This window comes from Nestor notabilis, unplaced genomic scaffold, assembly GCF_000696875.1.
Source record: "Nestor notabilis isolate BGI_N333 unplaced genomic scaffold, ASM69687v1 scaffold14664, whole genome shotgun sequence".
Lineage (NCBI taxonomy): Eukaryota > Metazoa > Chordata > Aves > Psittaciformes > Psittacidae > Nestor > Nestor notabilis.
In genome coordinates this window covers 1,194-12,105 of record NW_009924373.1, presented here as the reverse complement: position 1 = coordinate 12,105, position 10,912 = coordinate 1,194, and the positions used below count along the sequence as shown (strand labels likewise).

Here is a 10,912-nt window from a genome sequence, read left to right as displayed (position 1 = left end):
TTATTTCTGCACAAGTGGTATTTTCAGATTAAATGGAACCTCCAACAGCCTAGAGCCCAGCTTCTTTGCATTTTGTAATCAATTCTTTTTGCAATTGCTGTTTGCAATTCCCATCTCTTTCAGTAGAAACCCTTCTTATTTGGAAAAGAAGGGATTAAGACTGGCTTTTCCAAATCTGACTAGAGGCAGATCAGGAGAGCACGAGTGTACGCAAAAAGCCCAGCTCACTGAGAATACAGTACAGTGCGGAGTGGGATTAATGTCTTATTTACTGGCTCTCATTTGCACACCTTTTGGACAGGTGGCTAAACTGCTCAAAAACCAGACAAAACGAGGGGATGCAAAGTAACATACTAACTTCTTTAATAGAGTCCAATCCAATTAAACCAAAATCACTCTGTGAACCCCTGGGTTTATTTGCACTAAACAAGTCAGTGGTACATAGTGTTAACCCGATAGCTCATCGTGTTTATACCCTAGGTCCCCAGATGAAAAATGAGCACCAGTCAACCAGACTGCAATGGTATTTTTCCTTTTTTTTTTTTTTTTTCTCCATAAAACTATTTCTCTCAAAGACTTAAAACAACCAACTAGCCAAGTTATTAATTATGGTACATCTAAAAAAAAAATTAATACTAACCCTAATGTGACTGCTGCTTTAAGAGTGCTCTGTGTATCGCCTTGGACTGGCTTTTCAGTAGCAATTCACTACAACAGGTCCTAAAATAATAATAATAATAATAGAGAATTAAAAAACTGACAGCAAGTTTAATGGTCAAAAGTAACAAAAACAATCTGTTCTGAATGGTGATTTTTCTCAGCAGTTCAGTTCTGCTACAGCACTCACAGCCTCACAAACGGCAGAAGGGGTTCAAATTCTTGCACCTTCTTTAAGATTTTCTTTTTTTTAAAAGGACAACTGCATTGTACCCTGGTAGGTACCATGGGGCATTTTACTTACTGTTATAGTCAATAATGGGGCAATAATGGGTCTGGTTGTAAAACTTACTGTTTTTCTGGGGTAGGTTAGGGAAGGTGGGGAATAGAGAGAGAACAAAAGCATAGCTCCCTGTAGCTGTAGCTCCCCAGGTGCCTCGGTCACTAGAACTGTCTAATTCTCAGATCAGTGCTGGTAACATTTATTCTAGGAGATCACAAACTAAACACCAGCAGCAGCCTCTAAAGCTCCATTTGGTGTTTTAGGTCATGTCTTCTGTTCAAGGTCACCATCTTCTGTATTTTATCAGCTAAGAAGCATTTTCTTCCTCTCCCCAGTGAAGGTTTAAAGGTGGGGTAGGACATGAGATAAAAGGGGAAGCTAAAATGAATAAAAAATTCTCAGCTATAGAACCAAATTTCATTATTTCCTCTTTCATTCACAGCATCTTATCATTATAGCCAGACTGCTGCTTTGCTTTAAGATCAAACTGATCTCATTTCCCCTCTGGCCCCATTGGCTGCTGGTCGACCTCTGGATCCACTAGGGACGATGCAAATGCTGACTGGACGATCTGAAACCCAAATGACTCCAGGAGAGACATGTTCTGTTGGGGTGAAAAGGGGGATCCTAGAGCAGGACCAAGGTCCCCCAGTGGGCCACCAAGGGCCCTGACGTGAACTTTCTGTATGTGTTTGTTCAGATAAGACTTTGATCTGAAAAAGCTGCCACACTCAGGGCAAGGGTACTTCTTCTCTCCTTCCGTCTCCATTTTGTTTTTGCTGACTGCCATGTCACACGAGAAGGACCCATTGGTGCTCTGTTTCTCAGGAGTCTTGAGGTCACTGGTGTCAGAAAGGTCTCCGTATGAATCAGAACTCTCAATCGGGTCCGAATGTGAACATTTCTGGCCTTCTATGGGAAAAAGAAAAGAGAAGTTTTCAGAATCTTATCTCCCAAAAGAAGTATTTAACATGCATTAAAATAGATAATATTGGTTACAACCTGATTTCATTAATGCCTGTCATGACAGAATAATACACACTTAACATCACAATCTCTCATATTCAAGAGCCCTTGACCACAGGTCTTTACAAACCATAGCTGCTATCAGAGCAACATCCAGGTTTTTAGTGTGGACTTTCCATGATATTGAATGGCACCATAATGGGACTCTGATTTATAGAACACTTTTTTGAATCCCAAAGATGTCTCACAATATTTATACCTCAGGCACTACAAAAGGATGGACCTAATGACGAATTTTTAACTCTACAATTCACTCCTACACTTCTGAAATATTGTTGTTACTTTGGTGGAGAGCCTAGAAACCTAATGAAGAACAGGCTGCAGCAAGATGTGAAGAAACCTGGAAACACTCAGCAAAACAGCAGTGAGCTACTGCAATTTAAGGCATGAAATTCCACTTAGTCTTGAGGAACTTTTTTGTTTTTACAAACCAAGTGCAATGCTGTTAGAAGTGAACTTCATAATCTAAAATGGTTCCATCTTAAAATACTGTAGTGTGAAACAGGAGGGAGGTCAGAGACACTATTTTAAGTCATTTGGATACATATCCTGGCAAAGCCATTGGTATGTTTGGAGTGCTCCCCATTCTCCTCTCACATTATGCCAAGAAAGTTTGTCCACACTTTTTGCTCAGCGCATGTGAATGAGCGTGGGAAACCCAGACATACTCCTCAACAAGTCTCTGAATACAAATAAGCTGGAGCTACTATTAACTCTAAAAGACCAAAGAACCACTTGGCACAACCCAAAAGACAGATTTGCTCTGGACTCAGCATTACAAACCAAACAGGATATGCATGAAATCAATACACCACTGAGCTGAAGTAAATCTCTTGTTAAGTCAGCGCACCACCCAAACCCAAAGGGCTTCTGTAGTAACTCTGTCAGGACTTAAACAGAAAGAAAAATCACACAACTAGCTTTCTGCTGGCACAGACTTTGTTTAACCCAGCCTGCTGTGTTCCCCTGGGCAAAAAAAAAAAAAACCCAACTTTTTTGGACAACCATGATTTTGAAGAATTTTCTGATGCTTCAGCTTCCCCAGGAATACTGACAGCTCAAACCAAGAAGCAGAAAGCAAGCTATTCTACAGAAATTTCACAGCTTCGCGTATTCAGAAGTTAAATACTCTTCAGCTATTCCTACAATTTTTTTTTTTCTAGAAGCTAAAACCAGGTTAAACAAACAAAAAAAGCAACAGCGCTATCACCCTTCTACCTGTCCTCCCCAACAACAGCATTGGTAAGTGTACAGGTAGTTGCACGGCTCCTCATCAAACTGAGAATGTGGACTGCTTCCACCTCTCAAGAATCTCTATGAACTGCATTCTGCAGGTCCCCCTTCCTTCACCAGGGGTTAGATATGTGGTTAGACTGACATGAGACTCAAGCATAATGGTACTAAGGATCTGCACCCCTCAGGCAACATTCAAATACTGACTGCTCCTAGGAAGATGGTCAAGATGAACTAACCTGGCTTTTTCAATCTCTAAAATCAAAGAAGCTGCCAAAAATTCATGTACCCTTACATGTCCATCTCCTTCCCCCAGACTTGTGAAATCAGCTATCCAAGGACAGGTACTAAATACTATGTGATGCTCTGCAATTTCTCTGCATTTCCCTAAACTTCTCTCCAGTGTTTCCACTGTCTTTCCTCCCTCCCCTTTCTCACACCCAGCCCAGCAACCCACAACACAAAGTTCTGCACAGAGCAGCAAGGTGCAGAGCAGCAAGTCTCTTGCCTTTGATGCCATAGGTCCTGACGCAGTGGAACGCTGCTCCCCCATTCGGGATGGACTCCTGGTGCCTGGAGACCTGGGGAAGGGGAACACCGTGGTGGGTTTTAACATGGACCTTTAAGTAGGAGGCAGAGGAGAAACCTAAACAAGATAAAAGGAGATGAGATCCTGCCACCAGCAAAGACACACATCTGCCTTCCCCATTCTTTTAATCTTTGTCTTGCTTCTAGTCCCTATTACAAAGTTGCCATTATACTAACTTGATTTCTGGTTACCTATAATATGCTCAAGTAGGATTTCTAGACATAATCAGGCAATGAATACATTTCATTAGACTTCATTTGCTGTTTGAAGTCATGATGAAAGAACAGCCTCCTTGAGAACAAACCCAATGTAAGCAAACCTAGCAAATAACATGAAACTCTCTGGAAAAACAAAGGCAGGGGAGACATGATACAAAAAGGCACCCATGTCCCTTAACCAATTTTGTGCTGCTTTATTTTAATTAAATAGATGTTCATAATACTTTGGAAGATAGTTCAAATTAGTTTATTCTATGCTGTTCATATTTGAAGGGATGCAATTTAGTAACACCCCTCTTTGGTATTCAGCATGCTTTCCCCTTATGTGTATAGTGAACCCTAGAAGGCAGAAAGCTGAAACTACTGAGGTTTTAAGGTATACAATTTTGTTCTACAGCAATTTTCGAAAACATTTTCACTCTTCAGCTCATCCTGAATTTCAAAAAACAATAAAACTCATATTTTGTCTGCAGTTAAAAAGCCCCAATAAAACTAAACTGAAATGTCAGTATTTCTACTGGTTCTGCTCTGTAAGGCCAAACCACTGAACTTAAAACTGTAGATTTCAAACAACTGATTTCTGAACGAAACAGTGTTTTACATTTGTGCATGTGCTTTTCTAAATTGTTTTAGAAGTCTCACAAATGCAACCTTTTCCTTTCATGCAATACATTATCTCAAATATATTTTGGGATGGTTTAAAATTAAATTTTTATAAGATCTGCAGTTAGTACTCATGCATTTGGAGTATATATATGAAGCACAAAGACTTCCTACACAGGGTACACCTATCAACAGCCGCCTTAATTTTCTGTTACGTTTTGAACGGAATATTATGGTACTTTCACGTTAGAAGCATTTTTATTTAACACCTCAGAACACAAGCTTCACCATGACAGACAGAGTTTCAGATTTCTCTATTCCTTTCCAGACAGAGGAAGCCCAGGACCTAGATATTTTTAAATGAATACAGCATTTACAGCACAAACCCTTGCAAGAAAAGCTTCACACCAATGCTTCATTTTAAATACAGATAGATATACTACTGTAAAGCTACTTTTTCTACTGATATTACTGCATTTATGTTTGATGCTATATAAGAACATCTTAGGAAGGATGCAGAACCAATACTGGCACAGCTCTCTGTGGTGGATTTTCTGATAGCAGCTGTTAGGTGAACTTAACAATGAATGTGGCTTTACACTAGAATTCCCTATGCCAACCCAACAGAATATCCCTCTACCAGACTTTTCTTAGAAGCCAGGATCAAAGAGTGTTCAGGGGTTATTAAGAACTATTTATGCAGGACCTGCAGAGCAAGACAGAACTCCACAGCAACCTGCTGAAGGGTAAAAGGGCAGACTACTGAGAATGAGCAAGAGTTACTGTAGACTCCTGAGTTGAAGATAAATGCACAGAATAGCAGATACATCGCAACTGAAGAAACCAAGAACATACGACTCAAAATACAATACAGCAGAATCACTTTGGCCACGTGTCATCCAGGGAATCAATGTAAGGGTATTATCCTCTGAGATAATGCAAGACCTATCCTCAGACACAAAATGCTGTACTGAAAATCTCCCTGGCCCACAAAAGAATGTATTTTTCCAAATACCAAAAATTCACTGTGGAGATGGAAAGAACCAGTGTTTGGCCACATATAGAGAACAGGACACAATATAGAGATATAATGGTGATACTTCCAACTACCACGTACTCCCCTTATTTCAGACGTGTCTAATAACCACATGCATGCTGAGATGAGCCTCTACATAGCAATGCATTAAAATCCTACTGCCAACCGTTAAAAAAGGACTACATAAGCTATTCAGTGTTCTTCTATACTACAATTGCCACAGAAAAATCTGAAGTTGTAATCTCTGCTATGTGGTATTTTTTCTGAACTCAGAACTATTTGTAGAGCACATTGTTTTCTATAATGAAAACTGCCTGCAAAGTGTGTTTGCTCCCCTTTATGCACTTGGCAGATGAACATGCGAGTCATCAACTTCCATCAAAGCAGTAAGAATGCCAACAGGAAACTTTAAAGTGAGATTTTTTTGTTCTGTTTTTATCCTGTCTTTTTTTCTGAAGCACTTAGCACTGGCCTTCCTCCCCCCACCCCACCCCCCCAACCTTAATTATGAATGCCTATCCTGGGAGGACGGGAATTCAGAGATAATAATCCTTTACTTTATAAAAGCTCTTTAAAAACAAAGTCAGACTAATGCAGAGAATCAAGTGGCAGTGATTTTCACAGAAGGAATGTATGTATTGTTTTACCCATGCACATCTCTCAGCTTTGCAGAGCAGATTATTTCTTCATACCAGAGGAACCAACATTAAAAACATGCAGAGAGAAGAAATTATTTGCTTTATATAAATGGAACCTATCCCTTGATCTCTTAGATACATCTATAAGAAGATAGACTATAGAAATAACTGCAGGATGCTCCTTTTTCAAAAATTCCAATTTGGATTTAGCTGGAACATGTGCAGAATATATCTCACTTTAATCAACTCTGTATCCACCAGGAAATACACAAGAATTCATCTTACTGTAAACAAGAATTCCATCTAACTTGTGATTGGAATATTTACCCTTCTCCTAAGTCATTTCTGTGAAACAAATAATGTTTGTGTGTCAGGAGAAAAACAGAAAAGGAATCTCCGGAGTTGCACCTGTGATTATGAAGTACCAGCTCTAGACTTGCCAAAGTCATTCATCTCTGAAGCTCTTTGAAAAAGCCCACACAGCAAATACAGTTCCTAAGAATGGTTATAGAAGATTATGTAACAACAAAGCAGGAGCAGATCTTTTTTATTTCAACTGATTAAAGAGAATTCATCTTAAAAAGTAAGGATTGGGGATTAGTTTTCGTAAGCACATTTCAGATGAATTCTTAAAAGAAAACCCCAACAAACCCAACAGAAAATCCCAGGGGAAAAAATCCCAACAGAACAAAACCAAAACTAAAACCAGCCAGACCAACCAACAACATTGCCCAGCTTCCCCGATTTAACAGGATTTAATTGCTTCCATAATTATTCTAAGCATAAAGAACCTACGTGAGAAAATAACCTGGAAAAAGCATCAAATCACGATGGTGATTTTTGGGTATTATACTGCCATTTTGTAAAAGAAATGAATAATTGGAATCAGCAAATGGGGACACACATGACGTGACAAACCAGTGGCTACTGCTGTCAGCCATGTACTGAGCTCTCCATCTCCAAAATCCACTAAACCTTTAAAGGAACATGAGACACTTGATTACGAAAAGCCTTAAGTCTTCTGGTGGGATATACTGTTACTGTGGGGGTTCTAAGCTCTGTCTTTAACACCAGGGTATGTTAATCTGGGTAAGAATCACCTTTTCATCCACTTTTTCGGGTTTTTTTGTGGGCCAACATCCAAAATTCTCTCTGCCAGCAGCTTGAGCATCTTGCTTGACAATACTACATCCAGAACTAGCTAAGTTCCAAATAATACAAAATACACCAGCATGTTAGCTGAGAGAAGGCTCAAACAAAATTCTATTGCACAAGCACCACAGTCACGGCACAACTGCAGTGGGGGTACAGCGACTACCTTCTGACTGCACAAATACCTATCAGATAGATGCTTCTACCTGAGAAATTTTCCATTACACTTCATCTTGCCAGGCTCTACAATTTGAAAGGTACCTATTTAAAACAATCAACATTATCATTTGATTCTAGAACACTTTGGATTAAAAATTGTCCTTTTCTAGATCACAAATCTATAATCAAACTTCACAGCATAAACCAATGAGTTCACAACATAGTTGTTTGACAAACCCAGTCTGTATCTTCCTTTTCCTATGAATTTTAACACGTAGATATTTTAACAATAATTCACCATATTAATTAGATTTTCTGAGTGCTGCTGTAAACTGAAATTCACAGCAGACTAGATTCTGACAAGACACATAGACCGTAAGAAAAAAAGTAGATGCTGCAAGTTTGCTGTACAACAGATCCCCTATCCTTCTACACAGAAGTGTACATTCTCTTTATATCTCCACTGTACATTTAAACCTGTAAAATGTGAATAAACCATTTAGTCATTTCATTGTTTGAATGCCAGAGCTGTCTTTTGTCATTCTGGCTGAATTTCAAAAGAGCTGCAGTGACATCCAGTGGTAGTTCAGTTGAAACTCAATCCCAAAAATCTTGGAAACAATTCCTCCCAACCCGTCTGTGTTTCTGTTTAGCACCATGTTCAACTAAAGGAGAGCAGGATAGCACCTGGATCTTTTCCATGTTCTTACCACAAAAAGAATCAGGATAAGCTTAAGCAGTTTTTCAGAAGATACACCTTCAGCTGGAAAGGAAGCCAAGCTTCATTTCATACCAGCTATCCGGACCTTCCGAATCTGAAGATTCTTAATCAAGGTGCCTTTGCCACTCAACAACACTTTCAGGACCTAAAACACTGTTAAACTATTGGAAATGCCTCTCTTGCAATTTACTGTCTCTCATTACTCATCAACTGACTCCTAGTCATCCAAAAGCTCCCTGTACAGTTCCCACATTAAATACAGAACAGCTTTATTCTCTCAAAAGATTTCACTTCTCTTAAATTAGAAAAGGGAACACACATCATAAATAAAGGACTCATCAGAAAAAACAAGATCCCAAAATACAACAGCAGCCTCTTCCTACTAGGTATGTATGCCTGTGTGAGCCAACGATGTATTTTGAAGTTGTGTATTAATCATTAAAAAAAAAAAAAAAAAAGACAATAATGAGTCAAAATTCTTTTTCCAGCTTGCCTCACAGCCCACACCACAAAGCCTAAATTTACAACTCTCTCCAATTGAAGAGTACCACAAACAGACAGAAAAGCTTCAAAAGCTCTTAGCCATATGGTTTAGTCGAGCAGGGAGTTGGACTCGATGATATTTATGGTCCCTTCCAACTTGAGACATTCTATGAAAAGCTGTATATGTACAAACAAAGGTAAAGCACGTACCCAGTGCTCTTTACAAAATTTGCTTTAGAAATGTACACTAATACAAAGCAATTTCTTGGGTTAAGAGGGATAAGCAGCTTGACTCTACTGCTGCACCAGGAGGTTAAGCAAGACTGATAATACAGATTTTTTTTAATGTACAGTGTATTGGTGTGTATTTTACAGATTCTTCTTCCTAACTCATTACAAGGACTCAAGTCTAGACGGGTGTAGGAAAAAGAATGTGTATGGTGAATAGCAGCAAGGCAACATATCGTGGTTATTGTATTTAGCAAATAAAACTCTTAAAACTGTCCAGAAACAATTTGCTTCAGATTTCAACTGAATTTCTTCAGGAACTATCAGCCATGTAAAAAGGCCAGAGGCCAGGCCTATAGCTCCATCAGTTTCAAGGTTAACTATTCAATAAGAAAAACAGAGACTATGTACACATCTATGGCATAACCTCCTCCTGCCGCAGGCAGACTCATGCAGCCTTACAGCTTCCCTCAAGCGCTGTCCCATCCCACTGAAATAAAATAACAGTTTCTTCATTACCTCGGTTACAGATAGTGCAGAAATTGCTTGGTCCTTCACTATGTTTCTTCAAATGATCTGCCATATATGCTGCTCTCAAGTACTTCCCACACACCTGGCATGGAACTTTGTCTTCATGACATGCTAGGTGTGAGCGCAGTCGGTCACGAGTGGCAAAGGAAGCATTACAAGTCTGCAGGTATAATGAGAACTATGTGACTCATCAACTCTGCTAAAAGCACTGATATTGAACATATTTCGTATGCCTTAAAAACCTTAGATCCTGTACATACACAAATGACATAATGCACAAGGCATTTTCCCACAATAAAAAATTCAGATAACCAACACACTGCACAAGATGTAATGTTTCTACTTCAGAGAATTAAGAAAGCAAGAAAACAGCTCTAACATACTACAGACAGTAAAACTTAAATCAACTTAGAGTTGTAAGGCCTTAGCTCCTCTCTGAGGCTGAAGACACTAAAACTTCAAGTAATATTTAACAAAAGAAACAGCAGAAACCACTTTATTCCTTTTACAGAAAATTCTGCCATTTCATCGAGCCATTACAAACACTTCAGACCATTCAAAATGTCCTTTCTGTCAGCTTCCTAAATTTTTTTCTTTGATCTGATCAATCTAACTTCATCACACAGAATTCCTTTGGAGTATGAAGACGCACAAACAAAGCACCAGAGAACTGGCTGGGATGCGAATATGATGAAAGACAGTAAAAGTGCCATCCTGGTATCCACCGTAGCAGTGCAGACAAATTGTGGAAGTGAAGCTTCAGAACTGAGCAGGTATCAAAATAACTGCATGACCCTGTAATCTGTTTATAACTTACCCCTGATCAAGGTAACATATTCCACTCACTACTGTGAAACGAGCTTGATTTGGCATTAAGATAATATTGATTTTACTTGCCCACTTCCCAGGCGTAATCCATATGGTAAGATGAGTGAAGGCTTCCTCCCAGTTTTATGATCATAGCAATTGGCAGGCATGCAGACTACATATATAGCCCCTTACAACAGCCTGCCAGCTCTGAAAGGCTTGCTCTATCTCTTAACACATGAAGGAAAATAAATCACCAGCAATACACTGTACAAGTTGTTAAAGATACAGTCTGAAACCATTGCCCACAAGTGCGACAAGAAAAACAAAAGCAAACATACATTAGAATGACCAGAGTAAACGGGCAACATTACACTTACGGAGTAAGTGTAACATTCAAGAGTGTTTCGTTTATATCACCTTTATATAAAACAACACAGTTTTAAGATGTATATATAACCAGAACCCTTTCAGACGTACTATGAGGCTATTATGTGACTTGGGAACTGGATATATTCTGTCTTTTCAAGTATCAGTGTGTAATTAAA

The 10,912-nt window shown here is 39.1% G+C and overlaps 1 protein-coding gene across 1 annotated transcript; it reads right to left on the bottom strand.

The window, feature by feature from the left end:
* Nucleotides 1-765: 765 nt before the first annotated feature.
* Nucleotides 766-9,717, bottom strand: LOC104404206 (POZ-, AT hook-, and zinc finger-containing protein 1; the record flags this gene model as incomplete). Its single annotated transcript, XM_010012582.1, has 3 exons — nt 766-1,852; nt 3,708-3,845; nt 9,546-9,717. Coding segments are annotated over 3 exons (729 nt in total), but the record flags the coding sequence as incomplete, so codon positions are not given.
* Between the last annotated feature and the right edge of the window lie 1,195 nt (nt 9,718-10,912).